The sequence below is a fragment of the Aptenodytes patagonicus genome, chromosome 4, assembly GCF_965638725.1.
Source record: "Aptenodytes patagonicus chromosome 4, bAptPat1.pri.cur, whole genome shotgun sequence".
Taxonomy (NCBI): Eukaryota; Metazoa; Chordata; class Aves; order Sphenisciformes; family Spheniscidae; genus Aptenodytes; species Aptenodytes patagonicus.
The window spans coordinates 73020275-73032372 of record NC_134952.1 but is presented as its reverse complement, the minus strand read 5'-3'; the positions used below and the strand labels follow the sequence as shown (position 1 = coordinate 73032372).

Sequence of the window (12098 nt, the reverse complement as noted above, 5' to 3'; positions counted from 1 at the left end):
GGATGAGGGTCAATCCAAGGACTCCTGTCAGCAGCAACTGGATATGGGATTGGAGACACTGCTATAAAGTAAGTCCCAGATCTATCCAGGAAGTAAGGATAGAGACCAACACTCATACAACAGCTGAATGCCCCAGGCTGAGGTTAAATGAGCTCCTGAGCCCTTGAGGTGAGGGGGAGTGGGAAGGTGGGACCCAGGTGAGGCTGGCTGGGGCCATTAAGGCCTATTAGTGGGAAGGAAGGGGAAAAACAGGGATGAGGTTTTCAAATATTTAATAAATGAGGTCTTATGACTTCTTCCTTTCAGTAACAAGACGTTAGCTCAATGAGACTGAGGTCTCGTTGGCATTCAAAGGTGCTCTCCAAAACAGAAACAGAGCCTCCACTGTTAGAGGATCTTCTTGTACCAATGCTGATAAGCCAGTTCCCTTAAATGTGTAAGTCATATTGACAAAATGGTGTTTTGATAGTTTCATCTGCCAATACGGATACTTGGTTAGAAATCTGAGGTCCTGGTATTTCTAACCAGCATAGATGTACTCATGAATTCCTGACACGTAAACAAGCTGAGAATCTCTCCATTATTCAGGTGTCAACAAATGTCTACACGTCTACAGATGTCACACCTACAGAACTGTGAAACCAATAATGAGATTAAAGTTTCCTTACACACAGACCAAACAAATAAAGCTTATGCACACAACAAAATTCTGGCTTTTTTAGGTAACACATTAAACAGGACTTTTCTGTATCTACCATTAAAAAATATTCTCTAGGGTACTTTACAAGTGCAATTCTCCAGAATAAAGGCATGTGCCAGTTTTTATGCCCAGGTTCACTTGGATTATTACAAGTTTTTCACACTTCTGGTAAAAAATATACCCTGTAAAAAATACGCGTCTGCAGCTCTGAATGAAAGCCCAAAATACCAGTTTTTCTGGCCATCTCTTAATAACTTAACACTCTCCTGAAATGAGCATCAGGAGTCCAGAAACCACCCATGTTTCTCAACTGTAAAATCACTTTGTTTACTATTACAAAAATCTCCCTGTGTATGACAGGCTAACCAAAAATGTTTTTGAAAAAGAGGAATTAAAGGGACCACATTGACTTTTATCTGAGAAATATTAGTTACATCACCCCCCCAGTGGTGATGGCACCACGGTATAAATTACTGTTTTCATTGAGCTAGCTTCAGTACAGGGAGAAGCCCCACAATGGAAGGATGGGATTCAGCGAGAACCAATGTACCTGCAGGATAGCTCTTTTCTAGGAAGCCCAAATATTTCTGTACTACTTTGCAAATACAAGATAGGCACACTTATAAGAGAGGCAAAATATAGCTATAATCAGGTGCTTTCCTGGGAGATGCAACATTCCTTTTATTTTGGTGTCATTTACAAGGATAATGCAGTCAATTGCAATTTTTTTATTTACATAAATTGAGAATTCAGCTTGAGGTCAGACAAGCTGATTTTATTGCTGTCATTCAAGTATACACCGCCCACTTCAACTGGCTTTGCAGCGTAACAACGGCAGAACAAATTTTTTGCAGAGATAACATTGGAAGTCCCACCACTGAATTGCATGATTTGTTCACTTGGGAAAACACTTACTTGTAAAAGAGAGGAAGACCCCAGCCTGCAATAATCCATTAATTAAATGGGGAAATGACTCTATAGACCAAAAGCATAAAAATAAAAAGGACATTTTAGGTTTCATGGGAGTTGACAACTCTTTATTATAAGAATGAAACATTGCAACAAGGTGTTGGATCATTTATTGAAACTAATGTTTGCATAACTTTTCAGTGGTTTGAATTCGTATTTGTAACATTTGAGACTTAAAAGAAATAATAAGGGAAAGCAAAATCCCTCCTTTTTTTTTTTTTTTTTTTTAACATGCCTGTGTGGCAAGAATGCTGGAAGTTTGACAAGGGTGGTACCATCTATATACATTTAGGAAAACATGCTTGCTGTGGGTGTACAAAAATAAAATTTATTTGTTAAATTACACATAAATATAAGGTACAAATGTATTTTTAAAATACAGATAAAGATAATCACACTTGCATTGTGTACATATGAAAATACAGTATTTTAATATTCAACATACACAGACACATTTATGATAAATGCAACTAGTTGGCAATGCCAGTTCTTCTCAGTTTGTTTTTTGTTCTTTATTTTTTTCCCTTCCAGTTTTCCATAACTATGGAAAAATAGGCTTTTGAAACAATTAGTTCTGCCGGACATCTTGCAGCAGCTTGTTAATTTCTGCCACCAGCTCACTGGCATCCATGAGTTCGTGTTTACCATCACTGAGGTGGTTGAGCACGTTGTCAAAATCATCTTCTTCGTAATTCTCTGGGATCTCCTCCATGGCTGGCAGCCATTTAGAGGAAGGCTGCGCGCTCGAGTGAGTCCCCAGAGTGGGCCCGTTGTTGGCAGGATTTTGGAAATGTGTGCTGGCTGCCCAGGCTGCCACCCCCTGTGGATAATTTACAGTCTTGGCTGGCAAATGTCCCTTCCTGCGCTCCAACGAGTTGGAGCGATCCATCTCATTGCACTCCGTGTAGGCATCTAGCGAGGGAGGCAGCAGGCGCTGGAAGACGCTGCTCATTTCAGAGAGGAGAGAGGAGGTACAGGTGTCCCCTGACTCCTCCTCACTCTGGCAGTCTTTACCAAACGTTGAAAAGCTCTTCTTCTTCTCGCTGGCGTCAGCAGGCTGTGGATCTTCCTCAAGGCCCTGATGCTGCTGCTGCTGCTGCTGCAGCTGCAGCTGCTGCTGGGGCGACTGGAACTCCTCCCCAGGGATGAACATGTTACTTCTGTAATCAGAGGAGGGAGAGGGCAACGGCGGCATCCAGCACTGGTCGGAGTGCCCCAGAACCCTGCACTCCTCCGTGCACAGCCGCATCGCTGCAAGAGAGAAAAGAGGAGAGTGAGCATCCCCCTCCCGTTGCAGATATCACTTACATTCGCAGGGACTAACACAAGGACTGAACTTCTCCAAAGATGTTCAAATCTGGTGTTTGGGTTCACTTTCTGTGTGCGGAAAGGTGGCAAATACAAATGGTCTGGATCTAAATGTACTTCCATTTCCGAATGGTCTCAAAAAATGAGAACGATAAATGCAGAACATGTAAGACAGTAATGCAATCTCTTAACCAGGGCTGAAGATAAACATGTAAATCCCAGGTGGAAAACACGCTTGTGACTTAAAGCCATTCGTTCCCTTTGTACAGCGCTGTTTCATTAAAAAAAATAAATAAAATTAAGGTGTTTCTACCTCCAAGCATTTACTTAAGTTTTAGTGAAGTCTTCCACATGCAATTAGAGAAGCATATCAGAGTAATAAAGTGGGAATAAATGGACAGGGAAAATAAAGAAGAAAGAACAATAACATGCAGAGGGATCATCCTCTTCATTAACACACCTCCTTTTGATCTGACAATGATGTGTATGTTGAATACAAGGTGATCCACTGCCATATTACCTTTTTAACTGAATCCGTTAAATTTTAATCCAGTATCAGAATACCTATGGCTTAATTCACACCCCATGTGGCTCCAGTGTTTATACTGGAGTCACTCTGAGGTGCACTTGCAGCTCTGTAGCTCAGGTTACTGGACCGTGCTGGCTCAGGCGTTGGCACAAGGTGGGCTTTAACCCACAAGGTGGGCATCCAGGCCAGCCAGGAGGGATGAAAAGCAGAAGACAACAGAGCCGCTCTTTCAGCTGCTTGGTTTTAGTGGTGTCTCTCAGGGAGAAGCAATACGATAGGGCAAGTGACCGCAACCCTGGGAGCTACGCTGTTCTGAACTGGCCCTTGGAGGGGCACCGCAAGAGTCCTCTGCAAACGCCTGAAGAGGTCTGGGAATGGTCCCTGGAAGCGGAGACAGGCAAAGCCCTATTTGACAGGCCTGCAAAGAGAGATGTGCCAGGAGAGAGGCCAAATTTTCCTCTCCAAAGGGAACCAACTCTGTAGGACAGAAAGCCTCGGCTCAGGCTGGGCGCTGCCTGGGTGCCTGGCAGACCTGCTGGAAAAGACCTAGGCGCTGCAGGGGCCACTAGCTTGAATTTGAGCCACATACTTCAAAAGAAAGTTTTCAGAAATGCCAGACTCTTTGCATTATGCATATTTTGACCGTAAGAAGCTTTTGCCCTAATTCTCTATCAATTAATGGTTAGATTAGCCCACGCAGAATAGTTTCTTTTTCTTTCTCTCTTTATACATTGAATACATAAGTAACATTTGCAGTCATGCCCTGTAAGTTTTCCTCCCTTTCTCATCACGTTCCCCATCTGGCTCTGGATCCACTCAGTTTATCAAAAAATCTTTTTGCAATGGTGTAAGCAGAACTGAACAGAGTATTTCAGCTTAGGACGTGCCAGTGATTGATAAAGTCCTACTCTCATCCTGTCAGCGTTACTGATCTCTGTGCTTTACACAGCCTACCATATTGTTTGCTTTCCTAATGACCTTTCCCTTCCTCTGAATATAAACTTTCCCTGTGTCTTACATGTGAGAGTATGAATTTCTTCAAGAATACAGGCTGGATATTGCACAAGCTATTGCAACTGGCTTGCTGATCAGTGAGCTTCAAACAAAAAAAAGCAACCTAGAAAATATCCGTGCCTGAAGTTTTGATACGAGTGACTGAAATGCCTTCAAGTGCTTTGTTCCCATGTATGAAAAGCATGTGTGCCTTTTTACAGAAAATGCCTAAGAGTTAGGAAGGAGAAAAGATATCTAAGTGATCCATGGAGCCTGGACCAGCTCTCAACTCATCTCAGAAGGTGAGGATTACTCTTCTAATTAAGAAGACTCCCGTAAATTAATGAGAGACTTTCAGTGGTCTAACATTTCATTAGTAAGTGAGGGTTGTCTTATTGTGAGTTTTGTTACTGATGTTATCAGGATTGCTTTTGGTATAAAATAATAAATTCTGACATTCCTGAACATAAGATCGAAAGATACTCTGACAAAACTGAATGGTGTCACAGTGTGTCCTTAAATCAGCAATAAATAAAAAAAAAAAAACAGATGCACAAAAGCTTTTTTTTTTTTTGCCAGAACTTAAAGCTTATCGGTGAGGATTTAAAAAGTGAGAGAGAAAGAAACAAGTCTTTCAAGGACAGTTATTGAACTTTCTGATCATGTCGTTTTTGACATGGAACGGGACTGTCTCTGTTCCTTTCCAGTTCTACCTTAAAGGGACAAACTGAAAGGACGTTCTCACAGCATTTTGCCTGTGTCCAGCCTGACAATGCAGAAACCTTTCAAAATGGAGAACAGGAAACCTCCAGGAAGTTTTCTTTTCCTTTTTATTTGTTCGGATTGCAGATCAATTCAGGTCTCATCTGCGCAGGTTCAGCATACTTATCTGATGGATTAAGACCACGCATAGCGGCAAATGGACATCTGGGTGAGATTAAATGCCCATCTTGATAGCCCAACCCAGTTCTGTCGGTACTCAGCAGGAGTTTTCCTTACTTTGAATGTGATTAGTGTTGGGCAAAGGCCAGGCACTTCTGGAAATCCTACCCTTTGGCTTCCTATTTAGAGACCGAATTGCAAGAACTGAAAATGAGTCATGGGCATTTCAGCTAGCCAAGAGGGCAACCACTCCCGCCCGCGGGCAGCCCCCAGCTGCCCGCCGGGAAGGGGACAGCTCTTCCTTGGCAGCAGCGGGGCTGGATGCCAGTGCAAACACCATTGCATTTGATGTTCCCCTGGCAACTGAGAGCTCCAGCAGATCCCTCCCTGCCTCCTTGCCAGCCACAGGAGAGAATGAGACATGCCTCATGCTAGCTGGCAGAGAAATAAGTAGTAGGAGCTGGGGGAGATGAGGATAAAAAATATATTAGGACTCCAAATTTCGGTTAAGGATTCTGAAAAAATAGTAACTTTCCAAGGTCTCTGGTTTTGAAACACTGAGTACGTCAGACTAAGTTGAGGAGGTAGGTGAATGCCTGGGTAGGTGATGCAAGACCTAGTCTGGAGCAAAATATACAAAGAAAATTTTGAAGTTAAAATGTATAAGAAGAACAAATTAAACTTTTGCTGTTTACTCTTGCCTAGCCTAACAGCATATTTCTCCGGGTAAAACGCACCAAGGTCAGGTACAACCCCCTCACCGGTGTTTTCCGTGGCAGCAGAGGGAAGGAGCTGCAGCACTGCAGCTCCTCTCCTCCAGTCCTGGGCAATATGTGGGGGTCACTTTAGGAGGGAATATGCGCTGCACTGCCGCACAAAGCAACGTGCCCCTGTGTATAAAATGACTTTACTAAACTTTTTAAGTTTACACTCTTGGTTCAGTGAACCATACTGAAATTATCCGGCCCTGTTGGTTATACAGAGAAAACTAAATATGATCTGAAAGAAGTACAAGATCTAGGGTACAACCAGCGGCTGTATAATCATTAAAGTAATTACAAAATTCCCATATCTGTACTTAGCCTGATTTCCCATAGCCTCTTTTATTCAACTTATAACTGGGCATAAATTTAAAAGTGGTACTTCAAACACATGAATATGCACGTGTGTGTTTATCTCACTTTCACTCACCCTTTCCTAGCTTTTTTCTTGTCTGCCCTCTGCCCCTGAATTGTACCTCTTAAGCTCGCTCTTCTAGAAATTAGGGTTGCAAGATTTAAAGTCTGGGACATATTTAGATCCTTCCCTTGCCACTCAAGTTTGTTTCTCAGTGGGAAAAAATACACTTTTCTTTCTTCTCCATCCGTATTTCTAGACCACTTTCACAATCCAGTTCTGAACGGTAGAAGTTTGTATTGTGTGGATCAAACCCACTGTGGAAAATGTATCTCCCAAATTATAGTTTAGTGTATTTTTAACAAACCACAACTGCCTGGCTTTGCAAAACATCCACCCAGTCATTAAAAGTCTAAGGACATGGAGCAAATCGTGCTTTTGGGGAGAATTTGGAGCCAGCTCATGATGATGTGAATAATAGAAAAAAGTAGGCATTGCTCTGGGCAGATTTTCAGTTGTGTCTGAGGATTGATTTTACTAGATATGTGAAGACTTCAGCTCAATATTTATCTTGAAACAGAGTAAAAAAGGAAGGAAACACAGGACTTGAAAGCTAAAGAATTTTTGCTTTCTCAGTAGTAGCTTTATCAAAGTGACAGCCAGGCAGCACTGTAAATAAACTGTTCAGCTTCCATTGTGCTCTTACCTGCAGGAATTCTCCCATCTGTAAGGAAAAGGTCACTGAATCCTTCCCCGAGAAGTCTGTCAATTGGAGACTCTCTCCCCAAATCATAATCACTGTCTCCAGCTTCGCTATCACCCCGGCCACTGTCTTTCAAGCTGAATTTATCCATATCTTGTAGGGCATACCTGTGAAGAGAATTGTGGTGATGGTAGGATTAAATTATCTCATGTATGTTATATTCTACTTTTTGATTAAAAATACAGGTCTATACTTTCTGATACATGTACATGCATATACAGCAGAACGGTCCAGATCCTTACCTGTAGCTTCTGGAATACTTGTTTCCTCGAAAACTTGGTCTTGGTTGGTACTGGCCCTGGTGAAGCATCGAGAGAAGCTGAGAAACCTGCTAAAGAAAAGGTGAAAGGACTGATTCCTTGAAATGAAAGCTCAAATTCCCAGTTGTAAAACCACTAATTTGCTTCTCAGGTTTGTTTGTTGGGTGGTTTTTTTTTTTCCTTTAAAGTTTAATTAAATCAACTTCCTGCACATATATAATGCAGTACAACAGACTACCTTGTAGTATAGTGTCTGCCACAGGAAACATCTGAGGACCTTGTACAATGAGGAAATGCACTGCTGTTCATTAGCCTCTGAACTCATAATAATTAATTCATTAACAAGTAAAACAAGTAATTAAACAGAGGTGGAGTTTTGCTTTAATAGATTAGAATCAATCCCTTACCATTCCAGGATCCTAATTCAAAATAAAATGTCATTGCTCTACAGGTAAAGAGTTACCAGGGCACAGCTCTCATTTAAGCCATTACATAGCATTTGCAGTAAAAACTGAGATGGGTAGTCTCAATGTTTGAGATACTACGATCATATATTACAGCAGCTGTACTTAAACCGTGTCAGTGTTTAACCTTTCACTTCTCCATCCCCATTAATGAAAGAATTTCCTGTATTGTTTCTCTATATAAATACTCTGGCACTCTTTCTTAAACAGAGCTATACAGAGGGAAAGGGAAGGCAAGAAAGAAAGAGAAGTAAACCTGAGCAGAGTACCGTCTACGTTACACTCCATTGCTTCAACCTTACAGGGAAGAACCAAGAAATAATGCTATTAATAATAGATTTAATCCTGTTCCCCATGGTAATGGATTCAGTTGGTACTGGAATAAAACTGCAAAGCTGTGCCATCTAAAGAGAAATCCATAACACGTTCTCATTAGGCATAGACCTAATTGCCTATTGCTCTCACAGGTTGCATGCAGAGTACCTCCATGCTCCCAAGTGAATGCATGAGTGCATGGATGTGCAAAACGAGGTATGGACCTTACCTCAACAGCCGGAGTAGCATGGGTGAGTTCCAGTGAGAAATTTTCAGGCACGTGGTTAGAGGAGATTGTCACCAGGCTGTTCAGCGATTGGTGGCTGTGGTGGCTCTGCCGGCTGCTCATTTGGCCCCTTTCCAGTGTCGGAGATGATGATGGAGAAGCTCTGTGGTGAGATCTGATGGGTAAAGTGCCGTTAACCGTTGGCACTAATGTAATGTCCCCTTTGTGGATCTGTCTTGAGGGTCGTTTTGGGTGGTGCTGGTAGGTCGATTCCGCCACGCGACAGTTGTAGGACCTGGTGTCCTTTTTCTCTCGATTACATCTTGTAGCAAAGATAACCATAATGACCAACAACACTGCACATATTGATCCTAAGGATATAATCGTTATCATGGAGACATCCAGGGAGGGTTGGCTTACCAAAGTTGCTTCTGTGCTTGAAAATGAATAGACATACTCAAAAACGGTACATTTCAGAAGTGCTTTAGTACTAAGCTGAGGACTGCCTTTATCCTGGACTATCACAAAAAACTCCCATTGTTTTGCTGGAACTGATTCAACACTCACATTGATAGAGATGTCACAAGTTTTGGGATCCATCACAAAGATGCTGTTTTCCTTGTCAGCTGCTATGGAGCAGCTGAGTTCAGAGTTCATACCAGAGTCTCTATCTGTAGCCCTTATCCTGGTGACAAGAAAGCCAATTCCAGCATCTTTAGGGATTGAGATTTCTGCTGTGCTGTTGCGTAGCGCTGGCCCCACAATGACAGGAGCATTGTCATTTTCGTCGATGATGGTTAGTACAACCGTGGTATTGCTAACAAGCTGCTGACTCCCTCCATCCCTAGCTTGAACCATAAAGGCAATTTGATTTACTTCTTCATGATCAAAGGTTCTCAGGGCATAGATTGCCCCGTTGGAGGGGTCGATGGTCACATAGGTGGTTATAGAACTTCCCAAAATATAGCTCTCCAAAATAGTGTAGGTCACCTGCCCGTTGTCACCTAGATCTGGGTCTGTGGCTGTGACTGATGTGATGTAAGCTCCCGGAGAGTTATTTTCCAAGATAACAACTTCGTATCTGTTTGTCTGGAAGCGGGGTGGGTTGTCATTTTCATCACTGATTTGGACAGTGAAGTGTTTCACTGTGGAAAGACTTGGCGTTCCCTTGTCCTCCGCGATTACAGTCAAGCTGTATTCAGATCTCTTTTCCCTGTCTAGAGTGGCATTAGTCAAGATTAAATAGTTATTTTCATAAGTCTTTTGAAGTTTAAAGTGACCGTGTCCATGGAGCTTGCAAACTATCTCTCCATTCACGCCAGAGTCCTTGTCTTGCACTCTGACCAGGGCAACGAAAGTGTCCAGAGGTGACCCTTCAGAAATGTAAGCTATCTCTTCTTTCTCTGGGGACATCAGATTTAAGTTAATTTCGGGTCTGTTGTCATTCACATCCACAATTTTAATTATAATTTTGCAGTGAGCCGGAATAGAATTTGGTCCCAAATCTTGAGCCTGAGCATCAATTTCATAGGATTTGGTTACTTCATAGTCCACTTGCTTCAGGAGAGTCAGATGTCCTTTTTCTGAATCTATCTTAAAAGTCTCTATAATTTTGGCAGACACATGACTACTAAAAGAGTACACGACTTTACCATTAGCGCCCTCATCTGGATCAGTAGCATTGAGGTCTATGAGCAAAGTCCCAATCGGTGAATTTTCTAAGAGTTGGATTATATACGACTGTTGCTCGAAAACAGGGCTGTTGTCATTGGAATCAGAAATGCTTATTTTCAGGAGGGATGATCCAGATCTCTGAGGCACCCCTTTATCTGAAGCAGTGAGTTGGAGTTCGTAACTTGACTTCAACTCCCGGTCCAGCTCTCTAACCACGATCAGCTCTGCATACTTAGCACCATCAGTCCTAGTTCTCACCTCAATACTGAAAAAATCATTTGCAGAGAGGGAGTAAGTGTGAAGGGAGTTGTCCCCTACATCCGGATCGAAAGCGCTGTCCAAAGGGATCCGGGTTCCTACAGCTGCACTCTCTGATATTTCAATAGGGATAAGAGCTCTGGAAAACTGGGGAGAGTTGTCATTAATATCCAGCACTTCAACTTCAACATGGAAAAGCTGCAGATGTTCAGTGGGCAGAGTGATCACATCGAACTCTATGGAGCAGTTTAAGTTTTTCTGGCAGAGTTGTTCCCGGTCAATTTTAGCTCCTATGCTGATTTCTCCATTATCCTCACGGACTACAAGCAAGGGAGAATTCCCCCGCTGCATGGCTCGAAAACGAACCGAGGAAGGGTTAGGCATTTTTAATAAAACATCAGCCACATCCTCCGACAGTCTTGCAATTACTGATCCAACTCTCTGCTCCTCATAAATCCTGTATTTCAAATTCTTGCCCAGCACAGCCTTATCAAAAGATATTATCATCAGTGCAAAAATGAATATAAAGTGCATTTTACTGCCGATTCGGTGCATTTGTAAGTTTTTGCAATTCATTTCTCCAAGCAAGTTAAAAAGCAATTATTTCGACTTCCTCCGGTACCTTAAACCCAGCGCACATCTGGTCCTCTAAAACTTGAAAACGCCTTTTCTAGTCAGCCGAGTAGTAATATCTTACCAGATCAGAAAACTTTTTTTTTCTATACACACCGTGCCAGGACATCCAGATACAATCTGTACGCAATCCACGCTTTCTCATTTGGCTCCCCGCTCCTCTTCCCGGGCGAAACGTGCCGGGACAGCGCGCTCCTCTCCCGCCGCGAGCATCCAGGGACCGCCGGGAAGCCAGCGGGATCCGCAGCCTACCCTCCCGCCGAGCTCCTCTTCCCTTCCCTCTCCCCGCTCGCCGCCAGACTAAACACCCTCGCTCGCCGACTCCAGCCTAAAATCCTCCGCAACTTCACTCCAACTCCCCAGACAAAGCTTTTTGCCCGGCATGTGCAGAGCCCCGTCCAGCCAATCAGCCCGCCGCCCCGCCGGGGACAGCGCGGCCGCCCCGCAGCCCTGCGCGCCGGGGCGGGCGGGGGGGCGGCTCCTCCGCCAGCCCTGCCGCCAAGGCCCGGGGGGGGGGGCCCGGGGGGAGCCCGGGTGGGCGGGGGGGGGGGGGGGGAGCAGACAGATGACTAAGGGGCAACTTTAAATCAACTTCTGCCCCCCCCGCATTTTCAGGGCGCTTTCAAGCGGGTTTTTGTGATTTTAATTCCTCCCCTTCCTGCCACGAAAAATGCGATCGCGCTCCTCATTTACATACTTTTAGGTTCCCTTGTTTAACTAACTGGGATCCTTTTACTGCGTTTGCTTAGTAAACGAGCTGGGCATGACGTCTCTCTAACCATGCCTCAAGAGCGTCTTCTTGCTGCTCGTTTACCTATTACCTGCTTTTCCTCAACATCTCTGCTCCTGCGTGGAGCGCGGAGAGATCTCCTTCATTGCTTGAAACCTCTCCCTCCTTCTTTCCGAGTCAGTAACATTTTGCACACTCCTGTCCTTCCCCTGGCTCCCTCTCGCAGCATTTCTGTCCTCAGCGCAGCTGCATTTGCCTGAGCTTGGTTCTTCCGTGTC

The 12098-nt window shown here is 43.7% G+C and overlaps 1 protein-coding gene across 2 annotated transcripts; it reads right to left on the bottom strand.

Annotated features, from left to right (window-relative positions):
* Positions 1 to 1348: 1348 nt before the first annotated feature.
* On the bottom strand, positions 1349 to 11398 carry PCDH18 (protocadherin 18). 2 transcript variants are annotated; one of them, XM_076337221.1, is made up of 4 exons: positions 8529 to 11398; positions 7503 to 7591; positions 7204 to 7367; positions 1349 to 2920 (listed from the first exon to the last, which is right to left on the bottom strand). In XM_076337221.1, the coding sequence occupies exons 1-4, from the start codon at positions 11031 to 11033 to the stop codon at positions 2238 to 2240; spliced, it is 3441 nt and encodes a 1146-aa protein (XP_076193336.1). In that variant the 5' UTR covers positions 11034 to 11398; the 3' UTR covers positions 1349 to 2237. The 2 variants fall into 2 exon arrangements, with proteins under 2 accessions (XP_076193336.1, XP_076193337.1); XM_076337222.1 differs by having other exon boundaries at positions 7503 to 7588.
* Between the last annotated feature and the right edge of the window lie 700 nt (positions 11399 to 12098).

Bases quoted from the DNA above. Each gene is read 5' to 3' on its own strand.
- PCDH18 (XM_076337221.1), bottom strand. From the start codon at position 11,033: ATGAATTGCAAAAACTTACAAATGCACCGAATCGGCAGTAAAATGCAC. The intron at 7,592-8,528 runs GTAAGGTCCATA...CCTTTTCTTTAG, and splicing joins ATGCTACTCCGGCTGTTGAG to CAGGTTTCTCAGCTTCTCTC. The intron at 7,368-7,502 runs GTAAGGATCTGG...TTCTCTTCACAG, and splicing joins AAGTATTCCAGAAGCTACAG to GTATGCCCTACAAGATATGG.